The sequence below is a fragment of the Lithobates pipiens genome, unplaced genomic scaffold (assembly GCF_037356315.1).
Source record: "Lithobates pipiens isolate NorthernLeopardFrog02 unplaced genomic scaffold, aLitPip1_a1.2 Scaffold_18, whole genome shotgun sequence".
Lineage (NCBI taxonomy): Eukaryota > Metazoa > Chordata > Amphibia > Anura > Ranidae > Lithobates > Lithobates pipiens.
The window spans coordinates 521,413,895-521,433,324 of record NW_027507758.1 but is presented as its reverse complement, the minus strand read 5'-3'; the positions used below and the strand labels follow the sequence as shown (position 1 = coordinate 521,433,324).

At 42.2% G+C, this 19,430-nt stretch overlaps 1 protein-coding gene across 4 annotated transcripts in view; it reads right to left on the bottom strand.

Annotated features, from left to right (window-relative positions):
- Positions 1-19,430, bottom strand: part of ASAP2 (ArfGAP with SH3 domain, ankyrin repeat and PH domain 2) — a 356,358-nt gene that overhangs the window by 179,985 nt on the left and 156,943 nt on the right. For all 4 annotated transcript variants that reach the window (XM_077488750.1, XM_077488749.1, XM_077488751.1 and 1 more), the window contains exon 4: positions 4,474-4,548. In XM_077488750.1, the coding sequence (XP_077344876.1) occupies positions 4,474-4,548 (75 nt within the window). The remainder of the gene's footprint in view (positions 1-4,473; positions 4,549-19,430) is intronic.

Here is a 19,430-nt window from a genome sequence, read left to right as displayed (position 1 = left end):
AAAAAAAAAAAAAAAGTTATCAGTCTGCAGTCTGCTAGTACTTGGTGAAAACATGTCATCTGCTAAAAAGATTCAACTTTCATCCAGGCCTTCCTCTTGGTCACCCGGCTACAACCAGCAAAATCCCTATACAGTGGGGGAAAGAATTATTTGATCCCCTGCAGATTTTCTAAGTTTTCACACTTACAAAGAAATATAGGGTCTATAATTTTTTTTATCATAGGTGTAATTAAACCTTCGTTCCTCAGCCAGAACACTGAAGATGGGTCGTGGATGGGTCGTGGATGGGTCTTCCAGCATAACAATGACCCAAAACATACCACCAAGCCAACAAAAGAGTGGCTCACCAAGAAGCACATTAAGGTCATGGAGTGGATTAGTCAGTCTCCAGACCTTAATCCTATTGAAAATTTATGGAAGAAGCTGAAACTGAGTTGCAAAGCGACAGCAAGAAACCTTAAGGATTTAGAGAAGATATGTAAAGAAGAGTGGACCAAAATACCTCCTGAGATGTGTGCAAACCTGGTCACCAACTACAAAAAACATCTCACCTCTGTGCCTGCCAACAAGGGTTTCTCCACCAAGTACCAAGTCATATTTTGCTTGAGGGTCAAATAGTTATTTTACTCAATAAACTGGAACCTAATTTATACATTTGTTTTATGTGTTTGTGTCTTTTTTTTTTAGGGATTTGTGGTTGATCCTTTCTCCATTTCAAAATACACCTATGATAAAAAAATGATAGACCCTTGATTTGTAAGTGGGCAAACTCACACAATCTACACGGGATCAAATAATTATTTTCCCCACTGTAGCTGCTGAATGTCAGATACTGAGCCTGCTGTATCTGGGCCCTTGACAGGCTTGTGTACACACAATGCAACAGAAGAAGAGCATACACAAAATCAAGAACAACAAAATCTTGTCAAAACGAGTCTCGTGTAAGGGAAAAGCTAGGTTCTTGGCATCGCTGAAACATACAAATCTCTGTAGCCTTGAATCGATTGAAGCTGCAATTATACCTGTATGTGTCTTCACAATTTATCTGCTGATTTAACTTGTAGTCTGGGGTTGCTCATACATTGTTAAAGGGTGATCCTACGTCAACCGGTAGAAAAAAAAAACATCCACAGTCTTCCATGTCCATCTTAGAAACCACACACAGTCGAGTATGCTTTAAACCGCGTCAGCGGGAGCTTCTCAAAAAGCATCCATGTAATATGCCAAGACTATTTGAAACCGATATTCTTGGAGTCCAAGGATGTGTACCTAAATTTCTGAGATCACTGATCGTCTGTCTGTTTTTGGTAATATGGTATCCAGGTCTGAACCAAAACCATATTTAGAACACATCTACTAGCTTTCTTACTCTTTATCCACAACTCATGACCAAACTTCAGAGGAAAATACTGGGATACAAAAGAACCTTAAGAAGCATATTAATTTCTAAAATTATTAGAGAAAATAGCAGGAAATGTGTAAAATGGGTGTAAAATTCAAAAAAGGAGGTCATTCAATAGAACCGCATTGTTCTACTAAGAACATTCAGAATCAAAGATGCTTTCAATTATCCTAATCTACCATTCACCTATGAAATGAGCCATTCTATAAGGCATACAACTGGCTTGACCTAAAAGCCCCATACACACTATCAGATTATCTGCTGAGTTTTTCCTTCAGATTTACCAAAACTATATAATATGAGGGCAAACCTTAGGAGTTTCAATGTGTATGCAATCAGGCAGGCCCTTCTACTACATGGTTTTGGTAAATCTGAAGGAAAAACTCAGCAGATAATCTGATAGTGTGTATGGGGCTTAAGACATTTGTTGGGTTTTGTGTTGTAGTAATCTCAAAGTCTCACTCACAGATACTAAATAAAAGGGAAGAGAGGAAAGAATTTGCATTTATGCGTTTGGCACATTAAAATACATCCAATAATTAAAAAAAGTATTAAAACTATAGCTCCCAACGATCCCCGATTTGGAACAGTCTCTTTTTTTTTCTTCTCTATATTAGTTGTGTATAAAATATACTTCTTATCTTTCAAAAAGTGCTTCCCAGTGCTACATCTTTCATCGAATTTCTGCATTTGTAAATTTAAAAAGCCAGTATAAGGGAATGGTAGTAGTAATAAAAAGCACTTGAGGGTTTAACTTATGATTTTTTTTTATAATTCTCCTTTAAGGGGGCGTGTCCTATGCCTATATGGTTTGACAATAGGTGCCCCTCGTTCCCAAGTCAAAAAGTTGGCAGGCATGTTAAAACCCCAAAATATCTTTTTTTATTATATTGGAGATAATCCATTCTTAGACGTGGTGACTGCATTGGTCATCTTTTTTTCTTTACTTTCATGTGGTGATGTGACCAGTATATGTCTGTTGTTTTGCCAGCTTTCTTTTACAGACCAATTGCCCACTATCCTTTACTATCCCACTATCATTTACTGCTAAGGAAGCTGCCATCTTAGCCTTTGCTTGTACTGCAATCGCCATGGTGATACATATGTGATCAGTTATGACACCAGCCATTTGATGGCTTAACAGTTCGGTTGAGAGCACAAGCAACTATGACTATTATTCACAACATGCTTTGAATGTACCAGTTTTTTGAAAACTGATGAGTCAATGGGTTTAGTTGCGCTTTAAAAAGAATTCTCTGGAGTTTGCCTTTAATTTCTAAGTCAAGTCCATCAAAAACTTCTAGTCCATCTTAGGCCCCTTTCACACATGTGGACAGTATGTCCGTATTTCATCCATCCGTTTGCGGATGAAATATCGACATACATGCATTCCTATGGCATAGCAAGTGTCTGCGGATGAATATCCGCAGACACCCGATAGCGTCCGTCTCCACTATTGTCCGATTCTGCAGACGGAGGAAAATTCTATTTTTCTATCCTTCTGCAGAGCGGATCGGATGAACACGGACAGACAGTTCCATGGACAGTGACCCATGGCTGGGCACTTAAAGAGCAACATACAGGTACGTGCTTGTGCCCAGCCGTGCCATTCTGCCAACGTACATCGGCGTGAGGGGGTCCTTAAGTGGTTAAAGTAAAAGTCCAGTCATAGTTTCTATGCCTAAACCTGCTGCAACCTTCATTATATGCCCTATTCTAACTATCCTGTAAAGGAAAGACGCCTATACTTGTCTATTCTTAAGGTGCTCCAGTCCAGTCATGTGATCCCTCCAGTAGCTGGCTTCAGTGAAGAGGAGAGATTGTCAACAACAGCTGCAACAGCCTCACCACGATGGGGCATCCATTGTCAACCGTCTCTCCTCTACATTGAAGTTGGCGCTCAGGGCTGGTCATGTGACTGGACCGTGCTCAGAATAGATACACATATACATCTTTCCTTTAAGGTAGTTGACTTTGGGATGGGTGTGGGAACAGGTTTAAGCATAATTAGCATTTGGACTTCTACTTTAAAGGGATTGTAAAGTGATTTATTTTTATTTTTTTAAATAACAAACATGTTATACTTACCTCCACTGTGCAGCTCGTTTTTCACAGAGTGGCCCAGAACCTGGTCTTCTGGGGTCCCTCGGCAGCTGTCTCGGCTTCCTCCCGCAGGTGCTTCTCACGTTCACGCGAGCTCCCTTGCATGGTGAGAAGCATCTGCGGGCGCGTTCCCATGATGCAGCCGGCGGCTATAGCCGCTCGCTGTATCACACGGCCCCGCCCCCGGTGCTCCGCGTCAGTGGATGTGATTGACAGCAGCGCGAGCCAATGGCTGCGCTGCTTTCCATCCATCCATTCCAGCCAATCAGCGGCTAGGCTGAACGGTGGAAAGGACGATGGGGGCGAGCGCGGGATTTTCGAGGGGTGAGGCTAGTAAAACGGGGGGGCTGGGGGGCGCAGGCACTGTCAGATGTTTTTTCACCTGAATGCATAGAAGGTGAAAAAACATTTACCTTTACAACCCCTTTAAGGTTAAAAGCTCTACTGAACGTTCAGTTTAAGCCTTCTAAATACATTCAAGGTTCATCAGAACAAAAAGGTATAAAACTTTTGTTCTCACTAGAAAGCAGCCACAACATGACTTGAGAAAAACTGTCCCCTGCCAGCATGCTGAAGAGATGGACCCTTGTTTTTTGTGCGGAAGCAGTAACTTTTCTGCAGAGGTCCAACATGGCCCCAGCACCAGGGATAGCAAAGCTCATGCTCCCAGCTGATTGGGAAGCACTTGCTCTACCTTAGTAGGAGGGTCAGACATTTGGAGAGAGATCACTGCGTCTAAAGAGCAAGAGGCCATCTCTTCAACCTGCTGGACAGGCTTTTCAATTTTTTTTTCAAAACTGTTGGTCTTTGATTACATTTTATATGAATACACATGGAATGTATTGAGCTAAATTAAACTGATTTTTCAATTGGACTTTAAGATAGAATATGTAGACTGATTCATGCTGTACACATTCAATGCTGCATATTCACAATAGGAACACATGATATAACATTAGATTACTTACCCCTTTTACACCTTTGAGATCTCCTTTCAATAAACTATCCAGTGGGAATGTTATAATGTTGTTCATATTCTGGACCTACAACAAAAAAGGCAAGGAAGATATTAGTGTGATAAAATAAAATGTACTTTGAGAGGAAGCCATGTTTTACCCTACTAACCGCACAGAAAAAAATACACCAGGATTTATCGGTTTAACATGAACTTATAGGCCCTTTCAAACGGGCTTTCCAAACAGGCCCACCTGTCAGTTTTTCAGGCGGATCTGATTGGCTCCTTCAGTCTCCCCTATGGAGCAGCAGAGGTCAGCAGACCCATGTCCACTGACACCAGCCGCCATCCGATCCTGCAAAATCCAGACGGATGGTGGTCCTATTTTCCATTTGTCTGGCTGATCGGATAAGATAGCATCGGATGAAAAACGGACAGGTGGTCTGTTTCCACCAGATCCCCCCATAGAGAAGAGCGGGACTGTATCTGTGTCCGTTCTGCACAGCGGAGCGGACAGAACCCGTCATCCGCCTAATCAGCAGGGATTAGCGGCGCGATCCCACATTAAGCAAGTGGAATCCGCAACTTTACAAGTCTACAGCGATACAATTCTGAAATGTCCCAATATTCATCAGCTGTTTTTAATACCTGCTAATCTACACATCCACCGCAGGTTGCAAGAAAGACATTCGCGTGATTCCCTCATCACAACACGGATAGTGTTGACAGGGGAATCCCTCCTGTCGAGCCTTTGTGGGGGTTGTTGAGCCACATAGGTACATTGAGCCCGCCCATGCATGGTATGAATCAGTGCATGGCTGGCTAAGTCTGAGAGGGGCATTCTGGAGTATCATCATCAGCTTGTTACAGGTAGGGGCAGAGCATTTCCTCAGGCTCTTCTCACGTAGCCATTGTTCCCGTTTTAACTTTACTTTTTAGTAGACCACAAGACCAGACATGACCGGTCTTGATCAATGTGAGATATATGCACATACTGCAAAGAACATAGGATGAATGAGCAAGTGTTTGTATTGATAGGATAGTTTCATTTAGGGAAACAATTTAACCAGAAAGTATATGTGGAATTCCAAGCATACACCTAACTACTGTTAAAACTGCCCCCCTCCTAAAACCTAAGCTTACTAATCTTTCTAAGATGCAAATACTTAACTATATTCAGGCCAGTCAAGTCACATGATCCCGTGTCAGTCAGTGTCGGCTGCAGGGGAGAGGAGAGAGCTCTCCAACAGTTGGTAATTCCTGGAGCCGTGATGTCACCTATAGGCTTCAATGGTCTATCCATTGTCTGCATTCCCTCCTCTCCCCTGCAGAGGCACTGGCTGACATTTGATCAAATTCCTGGAAGGGAGCGGCCTAAAAATAGGCAAGTACCGTATTTAGCGCGTATAACACGCACAGGCATATAGCACACACCACGATTTTAAGAGGGAAATTTAAGGAAACCCTTTTTTCACAGCCCCGTTTACAGAAACAGCCCCCCTCCCCCTGCACAGTACACAGCCCCCCATCCAGTACACACACCCCCTGCCCAGTACTCCCAGGAAACCCCCAGTCTCCTGGGACAGCCCTGCCAGCATAGTCTTCAGTTAAGAAAAAAATCACTGCCAGCCCCTTCTACACTGCTCCTCTTGTGTCACTCCTATTGTAAAATGAAGCTTCCATATACCTCAATAGCTCAATTTTTCCCATTGACCTGGTCACATGACTGCTCTCCTCAGACATTACATAAATGGTCATGTGACCGATCTCCTCCTCCAATCTAAAGCTCAGAGGAGGAGGAGCTGGAGGAGGAGAGCAGCCAGAAAAACTGAGCTATTGAAATATTTACAAGTTTAATTTTACAATGACACTGACACAGGAGGAGCAGTGTAGGAGAAGGGGCAAGCAAGTGATTTTTTTCTCAACTTCAGACTATGCAGGCAGCGCTGTTTCAGGGCTAGGAGAGGCGGGGCAGCCAGCCTGACATCCCCCCATGGGCGGTTCCTGCCCGATCCCCGCCCCCGGTTGGTAAAACATGATATCGGCATATAACACACAGGCACTCTTTACCCTCTGTTTTCAGAGTGCGTGTTATAGGCCGATAAATGCGGTATAAACACATCTTTCTTATACAAGTTGTTGTTAGGAGGAGGGAGGGAACGGTTTTAAGAGTAGCCAAGTTTAAGCCTGGATTTCCACTTTAAAGGAACATGAAAACTTTAAAAAAGTTACAGCCTGAACTTTTTTCCACTGCTGCTGCCTTCTTACCAGATTATAAATGTAGCACCCTCTACCAATAGGTAGGTGCTAGTAAGGTTTTGTTTACTAGGGTCAGTCAGCACAGGCAAATTTAGGTCGATGGATGGATGGATGGAGACACACACACACACAGGGATGGATGGATGGATGGATGGAGACACACACACACAGGGATGGATGGATGGATGGACACACACACACACACAGGGATGGATGGACGGACACACAGGGATGGACGGACACACAGGGATGGACGGACACACACACAGGGATGGACAGGCATGTCTTACCCTCGGCTTATACACGAGTCAATAAGTTTGCCAGTTTTTTTGGGGGTAAATTGGGGGCCTCGGCTTATATTCGGGTCGGCCTATACTCGAGTATATACGGTAATATACCTTTTACATATTACATATCAGAGAGCAAAAGGAGAAGATGGGGGGATATAGGGCACTCAATGTCCCTGTTAACAGGAAAGTGCTAACATTCTACAGGTACCTTCACCACAGCAGAGAGATCTGAAAGTACGATGAAAGAGCCAGCCACTAATATTAGATATAGGGAATAGGAAACACATACCGTACTTTAAACACATGTGGATAATTGCAAACTAACCAAATTATGGCACTCACAAGGTCATACTCATTCAACGTCTATAAACTCCTTTCGGGTCCCAATCCAAGAATCAAAATATACACCAGAAGCATAATCCAAATGCTCCCCAGGGTTTTTATGAGCCTGGTACCTTCTACCATATTTGGTGGACTTGCTCTATTGTTCACACACTATAGTCTAATACTTAGCAAATGATACATGCGATATTATGCCACCCTCTGACACAGGAATCAAGCGAAGCTCTACGGAAAAGAAAATGCCTGCCATCTCTAACTCTCAGTCCAAGCTGATACTTACCATCTTTAATTAAATGAGAGAAACGATGGCCAAAGCCTGGCAAGCTTCATCATTCAATCCTCAATAGGTAGTAGCTGGAGTCACTTGGGCTCTACTGAATTGGAAAATACCCGATACTGACAGACAACATAACTAAATTTGAGAAAAATTAAACCCCCTGGGTTGATAATTTCCTCCAGTCAGATTTTCCCAGCTGTCTTCTCAACCTTTGAAGGTTGTGACCCACAACCTAAACGTGCTCTACTCTCTATCCTGCTCTTCCCTCCGATCCTGACCTTTCTTCTCACATTTCTCACCCCCTTTCATTTACACACTATACCTCGTCACAGCCATTGAGTATACTTCCAATGAGTAAGCCCCTGGGATGGGTCTCGGAGATCCATTATGAGCACACTGACTATTTGTAGGTCTTCATTCTATGCAACATTGTCTAAACAAGCATTATACACTTTTGGAATAATTTCTTGGTCTCCAGATGTTTATTATTGTCATGATGTATTTGTACACTCAGCTACCCATTATTATGGGGTGTATTTCCCTCCTGTACAATGTCTATTTTGTGAAGGTTCAATAAAATGTATTTAACATAAATACATTTATGGCACTCATCAACTTTTCAATGGAACTGGAAAACCTCTTAAATTCCCTTTAAAGTCAATATACTACTACACAGATTTTAACAAAAAAAAAATAATGGACAAACAGGTGCTTCTCTGACCTACAATAAAAAGTGGCAATAGAAATGTCAGTGGTTTATTTTGTTGTAAGAGGCGATTTCCATTGCTAAAGAGACAGCACAGTAATATCAGTATGGTCCTATAATGTGATGTATTTATTGCTCCGCGTTACCCTGGAACACAGACTCATAGACTAATGAATTTTTTAACACATTGGGGACACTTACAAAGAAATGTTCTGTTCTAGCTTGTATTATGCAAGTCAAGTCTCTGTAGGTCTTCTACAGATATGATGAATCGCAAAATCTCCTCTCCAAATAATTCTTGTAATTTTTCAAAATTTTTCCACCTTAATGGTCTGGGTTTGTCAGATAGGTGTAAATTTTGGCCAGTATTTCTTATTTCAAAATAGAGAAAAGCATCAATAAAATGCGTTTTTTTTTTCATACACAGCAGTAACTACAATACATTCTTAGGCTGGATTCACACCTATGCATTTTTAGTGCTTTTTGCATTTTGCAGATTTGCACTACAGAATGTGTTCCATAGGAAACCATGTTAAATGGACTATAGTGCAAATCTGCAAAATGCAAAAAGCACTAAAATGCATAGGTGTGAATCCAGCCTTAGTTAAGACTGTAAACAAGAAGCGTCTGTCCCTCTTGCCTAGACTTAACACCTAACGCAAAATCATTGTTTGGTTCTCAGTCCTTAAAGTGGTATTAGTGCCCCCAGACAGAGTTTGAGACTCTTTGTAGGGGTGTAGGCCCCTTGGCTCATATTCTCTCTCAGACCTATGCTCTTTTGAATACGCCATTGGATCACCCACATTTGTCATGTCTGTCAAAATGGGAGAGAGACCTTGGCTGTGCGTTTTCCCCGATGGAGAGAAAACGCATTATCACCCTGACTCTTGAAACTTCACTGTGTACTAGGATACAAGAAATGAACTTTAAACTCCTTACTAGGTGGTATTTGACACCATCAAAATTGCATAAATGTTTTCCGTCGAGGGTACGTTGCTTCACATCTTTTGGTCCTGGCCTAAATTACTGGATTTTTGGAAGGAAGTTCGCCATATAACACAAATGTTCATGGAATTTCCTATCTCGGAAGAGCCGGCTTTCTTCCTTTTGCATCATTCTCGGATCTATATTAAGCAGTATAAAAAAATCTATTCTGCGACACTTGTTAAATGCGGCAAAATCCTGTATCCCTTTTTATTGGAAACAGAGTTCTCCTCCTTCAATTGCACATTGGATCAGGAAAATAGAAGACAAAGAAGATGGAAGACTTGATACTGACGGCCCAAAATAAACAAGAAATCTTTAAACAAACCTAGGACACCTTTATATTCTCGCGAGAAGGACGCCGCTTGCTGGTTTCTTAATTTGTAGTAGCTTGTTGTGTTTGGTTTATGTGGCATGATCTGCCATCGTGTCCCGTTTTGCCCCGTTTCGTCTGTCCGTTTTTTTTTTTCAATTCAGTTTTTTCTCACTCCCTTTTTTCTTCCCTCTTTACCCTCTACTACTTTTTGTTAAGAGTGAAAATTGGGAGGGTCAGCCCCTTTCCTCTTGGGCGTTAGATAGCGCCGGAGGGGGACTTCGGATCTTGGTACCGTTTTCTCGTTATTTCTTGTTCTTTTCCCTTTTTGAGGAGGAGGAGGGGAAAGGAGTTTAGAATGGTGGAAGGTGGGTATATTATTGGCTGTGTATTGTTATTAGGCTTTATTTGTATGCCTTTTATTTTGAATTTAGTTGGTTTTGTATTGTACCTTGGGGACTGTCTTCCCGTGTTGGTTGAATAAAATTATATTTGAAAAAAAATAAAGTGGTATTAAACCCAAAAACTACATTTTTATATTTTACAGCTTACTGATCCTCAAACGTGGTGGCTGCATTTGATAACAAGCTTCCTGTCTTACCCTAGGTTCACATCTATGCGTTTTTCCAGGCCATGTTTGCGTGGGCACAGCAGCCCATTCATTTCAATGGGCTGCCTTGCCTGCGTTTCCCACAGAAAAAGGTGTATGCACCTTTTTCAAAATGCGGCCCACAGGGAAGAAAAATAAATAAATCACATGGTTTCTGCACATGCTCTGAAATTTTAAAGGCAGCCCTGCATGTTTTCTCACAGCAGCGCTTTTTCACTGCAGGTAAGATCTGCTGTGATTCCCACACTCGCAGCCACAAGCACAGGTGTGAACCAAGCCTTGAGGTGTCCCCACTCCACTGCAGGAGTAATGGAGCCACCTCCAAGTTTGTCAATCAGGGGAGAGGGTACTGTTGGATGCACTAGCAGATTTAAATAGACTTGACTGATAAATTAAAGCCAAATTCAACAGTTTATTACAGTTTCAAGGCTTATCTATACCCCAAGCATTTTATTTTCGTTTTGGACAGCATGGGGTAAGGTTAGAACCCCTGTTATGTTTTACTGGCACCTGGAGGTTTCCCCCTCACTTTCTGTTTTGGAGAAGTTTTAGCAGACAGGAAGTGAAGGACAATCTGCAACAGAGGACAACAGTAAAAAGCCAATAGAAATGTATTTTTACGTCTCTCTGTGCTGCTTTGAGGAAGCAACAAAGAGAAAACCTTGTGCTAGAGAAAACCTTTTAAAATACAGGAAGTGAAGGAATCTTTCCAATGTAACCTTGAAACCCAACATGAGTTCAAAGCTTTCCTCACTTTCAAAAAAATAAAAAACGTTTTGGGAATGGATACACTTTAAAGAAATGGGGGAGATGCAATAAAGCTGCCAATTGCTCTAGATCAGTGATGGCTAACCTTGGCACCCCAGATGTTTTGGAACTACATTTCCCATGATGCTCTGGCACTCTGTAGTGTAGTGGAGCATCATGGGAAATATAGTTCTAAAACATCTGGGGTGCCAAGGTTCGCCATCACTGCTCTAGATAATGTGGTGCGCCCAATAAAAAAAAAACATCTTCAACACTTTAGATTCTGACAGCAACTTGTGCACCAAATTCAGGTACTTTGAATTTTCTCCTCTTCTACATTGTGCTGCAACACCTGCTACAAATTCAAGATAAAATGCAGACAGTTTGTACCTTACCTTATCAAAAAATAAAAAATAAACATGTTATTCTTACCTGCTCTGTGTGTGTCCATAGTCACACACACACACACACACACACACCATAGCGCCCCCCCCTTCAAAGGATTTGATTGACAGCAGCAAGGGCCAAGGTGCTGCCTCTGTGTCCTGTGAGAAGAGCAACAGAAAGCAGCACTGCTGCAGACGGCCAAAGCACTGGTTCGAAAGGGGAGCCAGGTAAGAATTTAAGGGGGCCTTGGGGGAGAGCTGATCATGGAATGTTTTTCTTACCTTAATGCAGAGATTGCATCAACTATGGCCAATGTTTTTGTTTTCATTTCGGATAGATTAACGAATGGTTATAACCCCTGTCAGATTTTTTTCTCGCCATCTCTCCCATTGCGGAGATTTCACTTCCCTTCTTGTCCCATAGCCAAACAGGAAGTGAGAGGAAATCTCTGCAAATTAAAAGGAATTTCTTGGGGACCCCCAGCTCACCAAGTGTCCCCATTGGAAGATTTCCCATCTGTTACTTTTCTGGGGACAACCCAAAATTTGGGGTTTTATTTTTATTTTCAATGATAACGGTAAACAGGACAAATCTAGAAGGTAAATCTCCTTAACGGGGGCACAGACATCAACAACAATTGACAGGTGTTCTCATCCCTCTCCACTCTACCCAAAACTTAAAAAAAAAAGTTTTGCCTTTAATTATACTTTAAGATAGAAAAAAAACACCTTATGCCTTTAGAACTACTTTCTTTTGGCGTACAGAGACAGATTTTGTGAAAGTGCCTTTGCAAGACACTTTTAGAAAACCTGTCTCCACCTGTCTCTGTGAATTCCAGGGAATGTCTTCTGAGAATTGCACATACCATCACCTAGTAATACATCATCATGTAGGGGGACAACTACCTGCCCGAAGCTGAATGGGATCTGTACATGCAAAAATATAGGAGGTATCTGCAAATACAGTATACTGTACATGTTGGTTTCTAATTAATCAAGACTACCAGAGGTCACTGTAGCTTCCCAGGTAAGAAGCAACCTGTAGATGAGGTGGGTCACTGTTCTACATAGGAACAGGAGGACCATCATTTTATTTACTCTACACTTCCATGCCTTCTAATATGAAGCCTAAGGCAATATTGGGCTCCTTGCCTCTTACAACAATCAAATGTTTCTACAGCAGACTCTGATCTTGTATCCTGCAATTTTTGGTTCGTTAAAGAATTTCTAGGGACTTTCCTCCTTTTTTCAATGCAATAAGCATAATACTGTGCCAGACAGGATCCAGCTTTAGATCATTCTAAACACCCTCAAAGGAAAAAAATAAAAAGGAACTAGAAGACAATAGTACAAAACTTCTGATGGTACATGCGCCTGTCAAGTGAACCAATAGCACATGATAAGTAAACAGTTCACAAGCTACTGGGTGGGTTTTACCACCAGTCAACAGTGTCTGGACTCTGGAGAGAAGACCAGCAGAGGTAAGAAAACCTTAGTTTACATTAAAAAAATAATAATAATAAGGGATCAAGTACTATTGTATATTACTAGAACCAACTGCCTGTCCCCCTAAGGAGTCGCTGCTATGTGGTCTTTGGGTACGATGATTCTTCTGTCCAGGCCTTGGCTACATCCACCTTGGGTTTGCTAGTAGCGGGCAGAATGCTCCTCAAAGCATGGATCTAACCTTCATAGCCACAGATTTCAGCTTTGATGAAGGCTTTACGGTCCCTGTTTCACCAGAAAAAGCTGGGCATAATTGGTCAGAATTTAAAATCTACAATTCTTTGCACAAGGCAGACAATTCATGGAGCACTCATCCACCACAGCAAAAAACTTACACTGCTTATGAAACCATTTCAGTATAGAAATTGGCATCAGGAAGCCGACCTCACTAATACATTGGGCGCCCATCAACTCCTGCTATCTGGAAGTGGATTCCACTTTTCTCATTAGCACATACTGCAACTTTTGAGGTCATGTGGATCACATTTTGGACATATTATGGAGGGATCTTGGACATATTATTCATCTGGGATTCATCTGCACCTGAATGGACAGTATTTGCACTTGATTTGATCAACTTTGCATCTTTAAATCTGCACTTTGAAAACAAAAAGGGACGCTAATATTCTAATACATTGGGCAAACTGAAGATCCGAGACTCTGGAAGTCCCTTGACCCTGTCCTTCCGTCAGATCCAGGTGCTTAGCTACCCTGTGTGCTAAGGTTTTCCCGTTTGAGGATTTTCCTTTTTGAGGTTGCAGTATAGTTTTTCGCCTATTCTGTTATGACTTACTGAAAATTATTTTCTAGTAGGCTTTGTATATACACGCTTCCATTCCTGCAATAACATTAGCCGAATTATATATGCATTGTATGATTCTGATGCTTGTTGGGTGTCTTACCTTTCTATGATGATTCGTTCTGCCCACTAAAGGCTCATGCACACTGCAGCTCAAAGACATTCAAAAAAGCTGCTCCTTCAGGCTTTTGAGCTTTTTGGAGCTCTCATTTTTTTCTCCCTGGAAACTCCCCTCCATGTTAGCCAATGAGGGTTATTTACTAAAGGCAAATCCACTGTCCACTGCCAAGTGCACTGCAAGTTCACTTGGAAGTGCAGTCGCTATAGATCTGAGGGGGGCATGCAAGGAAAATAAAGAACAGCATTTTTGCTTGCACATGATTGGATGATAAAATCAGCTGAGATTATCCCAATTTCAGATCTTCCCCTCAGATCTACAGCGACTGCACTTCCAAGTGCACTTGTATTGCAGTGTGGATTTCCCTTTAGTAAATCAACCCCAGGTCCGATTTCAGCCTGATCTTTGGCTGAATTCGGACCTGAAAAATGGACAAAAAGTTGCAAAGGACCCCTGTGCAAATTTGCACAGAAGCCACGGCAGAGATGTGTGAACCGGCTCCATAGAGAGCCGGTCAAAATCTCCTGCTATTGCGAATTTGATGCGGGCAACCCACATCCAATACGCACTAGTGTGAACCAGGCCTTATGCTCCAAAAAGCTCAAAGAAGATCAATAAAAATGTATAAAGAGGACAAAAAAAAAGCAAAGCTTCTTCAAGCTTTTAGGCAGAGAAATAAAAGCTCAAATGCCTGTAAAAGCAGCTTTTTTTTTTGAGCTGCAGTGTGCATGAACCCTACGAGTAACCTCTTGTTTTGTATATTTTTGTTATACTTACACAATTATGCGAAGGCTGCTATGCCATTTTCACAAGGCCTTTGCGGTATATTTTGTCATCCTTTTATTAAAACGTAATAAAAATTGTTCAAGAAAAATAAAAATAAAAAATACTGTACCAGCAAGCTGGAAGTAGTGGCAAGTATCAGACAAGTCACAGAAGTCAGGACAACTAGCTAAGTACCGGGAACAAAGGAACAATAAAAAAAAAAAAAAAGCCCAACTCTATAGAAGCTTTAGTATACGTAAAATAACTGTATGGTAACTAGACACACATCCTATATTATGTATCAAGCAGCAACTCTGGGTTAACAGTTGGCCACAGGTGCAAAAAGCACCAATTTACAAGACCCCAAAGCAACATCGTTCACCAAGATACATATATTATAGTCCCTCCAAAAGTCTCAAGCCGCGTACACACGGGCAGACTGTATGGCCAACTTAGTCCGTCAGACAATCCGACGGACAGTCCGTCCTACTTTCGAATGAACGGACTTGACCACACACGGATGCACAAACAGTCTGTCGAAAGCTTGCGCGATGACGTGTACAGCACGTACGACGGGACTAGAAATACGACGTCCAATACACTGCAATGCAACCTTTCGCCGTGTAAATCCTTTCTGAGCATGTGCCATACTTAGTCCGTCGAACTAGCCTACTCACGAGCGGATTGTCCGCTGAAACCAAAGTATGACGGACAATATTACGGAAATTCCGAAATACTTAGTCCGCCAGACTGCACGCTGAAAAAGTCCGCCGAAGCCCACACACGAGCGGGCTGTCCGCTGAAATGTGTTTCGACGGACTAAGTTGGCCAGACAGTCCGCCCGTGTGTACGCGGCTTTAGTGTTCAATTACTATAGACATACTTCATAACATCTTAAAATAAAGGAAAACCTCTAACCATAAAACCACATGGAATTAGCCGTTTAGTGAAAACACTCACATACTAAATACTATGCATTCCCAAGACTGTCCTATCACATTAGGAATATTCGAAAAAATAATTGAGCAGGATACAACTCTGTACACAGCGAGGGTCTTTAGAACAGTGGAGTTAAAGCACACCCGCTACATAAACTACACTGGCCTTGCATGTGTGCACTTGTCCACTCCAATAGCAAACAGGAATGCTTAGATCCTAAAGGGCCCGTGTTGATGGCCTCTGCTCTTGTCATACGGGTTTTGCATTCACATACAAGTCTAAAGCAATGCAAAACCTGCTGTACTCCGATATAAGATTGTAAACACAGCGTTCAGGTGTGTGTAAAAAGAAAAGAAAATAGAACGTTCTCAAATTTTTTGCAAATGCACATAGGCTGTATTCATGTTTACAATAGTACCACCATAATGCCCTGTAGACACGGTCGGACATTCCGACGACGAAATCCGTCGGATTTTGGCCCAAACTTGTCTTGCATACACATGGTCGCACAAAGTTGTCGGAAAATCTGTTCGTTCAGAAAGAGGTGACGTAAAACACGTATGACGGGACTATAAAGAGGCCAGTAGCCAATAGCTTTCATCTCGTAATTTATTCTGAGCATGCATCAGAATTGTCTACACACGATTGGAATTTAAACGATCGGATTTTGTTGTCGGAAAATTTTAGATCCAGATCTAAAATTTTGTGTGTCGGATGTCCAACCGTGTGTACAGGGCATTATACTGCAGCACTAGGCCATTCCTGCCTATGGAAGACTATATGCTGTACCTGGGCTGAGGAAAGACATCAGCGTTTACAATGGGGCTCAGCTACCAGTGTGGAAGGACGCCAATATTGCCACCACATCTGGGAAATGGTAAGCTGCAATGTATTACAATTTTGTTTTTGGCTTTGGATGCAATTTAAAAGTAAATCCTAACTTGGTTTCCTTTAATTTGCTAACCAAACTATATCAAACGAACGCCACTCTTATTTTAATATAAAAATACTTTTGCCCTATTTTTTCCATCCTTTTGCATGTGTGATGTGGTGTACTACAGTGTGGATTTTATTGCCCTCTACAGTCTTATTGCCCTGGATAGCTGTTCAACATGAACACCACCACACTGCTGCACATGAGTGATTGGGCCTCAAGTGTAACTGCAATGAAACTTTAAAGTGGTTGTAAACCTCAGACATGAAATGTGAACAAAGCACACCCCTCTACACTGTGTGCTTGTCTCAATCTAGAGCACTTAGACCCTATACACACTATTCGATTTTCGGCAGATTTTTGTCTTCAGATTTACCCAAACCATATAATATGAGGTCAAACCTTAACCACTTCTGGACCACCTGCCCTCATTATACGTCGGTATTTTGAAGAGGAATAATGTTATGGCAGCAGCTAGCTGCCATAACCCCGGTATCCTCTTCTTCCACCGATGGTCCACTTCAAGATAAAAGTGGTCTCTGTGGCGGGTTCGCCGCATGATCACTTTTATTGCGGCCGGTGCTCTCTGCTGCTTACCGGAGCCGTCAGCAGCGGCGGAGGCAATCGGATCTGTTCCCTAGCCTGACATGGAGACGAGGGGAAGATGGCCCTCACCCATCTCCATATCATTGCAGGGCGGAAGCAACGTCAAAACTTCACTTCCGCCCATAGCTCTTAAAGGGCTATTTCTTTTTTTGTATTTTTTTGTTTATTGCATTTTATGACCCCAGATATTAGATTTAAGAGGTCATTTTTTAACCACTTCCCGACTAGCGCCCGCCGATGTACGTCGGCAGAATGACACAGGCAGGCATATTGGCGTACAGGTACGTCCAATCTTAAATGTCGCCCTGCCGTCGCGAGCGCGCCGCTCGTGCTGGTCGGGGACCCCCGTGAGTCCGGTCGCGGGTCCCGTGGACTCGATCGTTGCAGGCATACTCGCGATCATCTCATGGGGCAGCTGAACTAGGAGATGGCGTTGTAAACAGCATCTCCCCATTCTGCCTAGCAACAAGTGACACTGATCTCTGCTCCATGTGATTGGAGCAGAGATCAGTGTTCACTAAAAGAAAGCCCAGCCTCCAACAGTTAGTAACACACCCCTAGGAACACTTAATCCCTACACTGCCACCCACTGGTTAACCCCTTCACTGCCAGTGTCATTTACACAGGAATCACTGCATTTGTATAGCAGTGATTGCTGTATAAATGACAATGGTCCCAAAAATGTGTCAGAAATGTCCGAAGTGACTGCCATAATGTCGCAGTCACAATAAAAATCGCTGATCGCCGCCATTACTAGTAAAAAAAAAAAATATTAATAAAAATGCCATAAAACTATCCCCTATTTTGTAAATGCTATAACTTTTGTGCAAACCAATCAATAATTGCTTATTGTGATTTTTTTTTAACAAAAATATGTAGAATACGTATCAGCCTAAACTGAGGGAAAAAATGTTTCTTTTATATATTTTTGGGAGATATTTATTATAACAAAAAGTAAAAAATAATGTGTTTTTTTCAAAATTGTCGCTCTATTTTTGTTTATAGCGCAAAAAATAAAAACCGCAGGGGTGATCAAATACCACCAAAAGAAAGCTCTATTTGTGGGAAAAAAAGGACATCAATCTTGTTTGGGAGCCACGTCGCATGACTGCGCAATTGTCAGTTAAAGCAGCGCAGTGCCGAATTGCAAAAAGTGGTCTGGTCTTTGGCCAGCAAAATGGTCCGGGGCTGAAGTGGTTAAGCGCACCCCGTCGCGACGAGCTTGCATGCAAAAGCAAACAACAAATCTCATAAAGGGAGAGAGACTTAAGTGGTTAAGAGTTAAAATTTGTATGCAATCAGACAGGCCCTTGCACTACATGGTTTGGTAAATCTGAAGACAAAAGTTTGCAGAAAATCCAATAGTGTGTGTGTGTCTAAGACTCATTTCTGTCTGCTGCTTCATTTCTCTGGTATCTGCATGAGTGGCTTCTGACAAGTTTTCCTGACACCAAGAGAAAAAATGCATCAGGGCAGGGAGCTCCAGCACTCAGCCCATGATTGGCAGCCTCAGCTTTGTTCCTATGTGCTGTGTGAAGAGGGGTGTGTTCCTTCCCCCCCAATCAGCGCTCAAAGCTCTCTCTCAGAATTTATAAAGCTGGTCTGAGCTGTCAGAAAACAGGTGGTGGAGAGCTGAAATGATACACTGCAGAGCTCAGTGAATTCTTCTGCTTTCCACCACCTGTTTTCTGACAGCTCAGGCAAGCTTTATACATTTTTGGCTTTGAACAGCTGTAGAGAAGAGAAGACTCCAGATAAACAGGTACTTCACTGGGTAAATGTAAGGGTTTACAACCACTTTAATTGATGTCAAAAGCTTGTGTAAACTAGACCTACGGCCTACATCTCTCAAACAAGACTTGTAGAATGGTTTTCAGCTGGAGATTCCCTTGCAGAATCATGCGGGAAAGCACTTGAGTTATGTTTCCTTGCCTTGTTAGAAAGCTTTTATAGTGCCTAATACTTGACGGAGCAGCCTCTGACATTACACGCACATTGAGGCAAAGTGTCCCATTTATTACACTTGTGATTGAATTATGGTTTCAGCAGCCACTGAGAGGGAGTCAGAAGTCTGCCTCAGCAAAGAAGAGTACTCTTAACGTGCCGTCTCATCGGTACACCACATGAATTAAGGCGATTGGGGAAAACCAAGAGACGGCACATCACTCTGCTTCTAAGTAGCATGGTGCCTGCAAAATATGTCACTTACACTCCCAGGATCCTGAAATACATCCAGACAAATCAAGCCAATTAACCTTTTGTATTTTCCATCCATCTTCGGTCTTTGAGGGCAGAAATTGGATCAGCAAGAATCCGCTTAGATCAAATATTTTTCTGTTTCCTGAAAAGACGGTCTGCAGACATTAGGGTCTTCTGCATATAGGACATC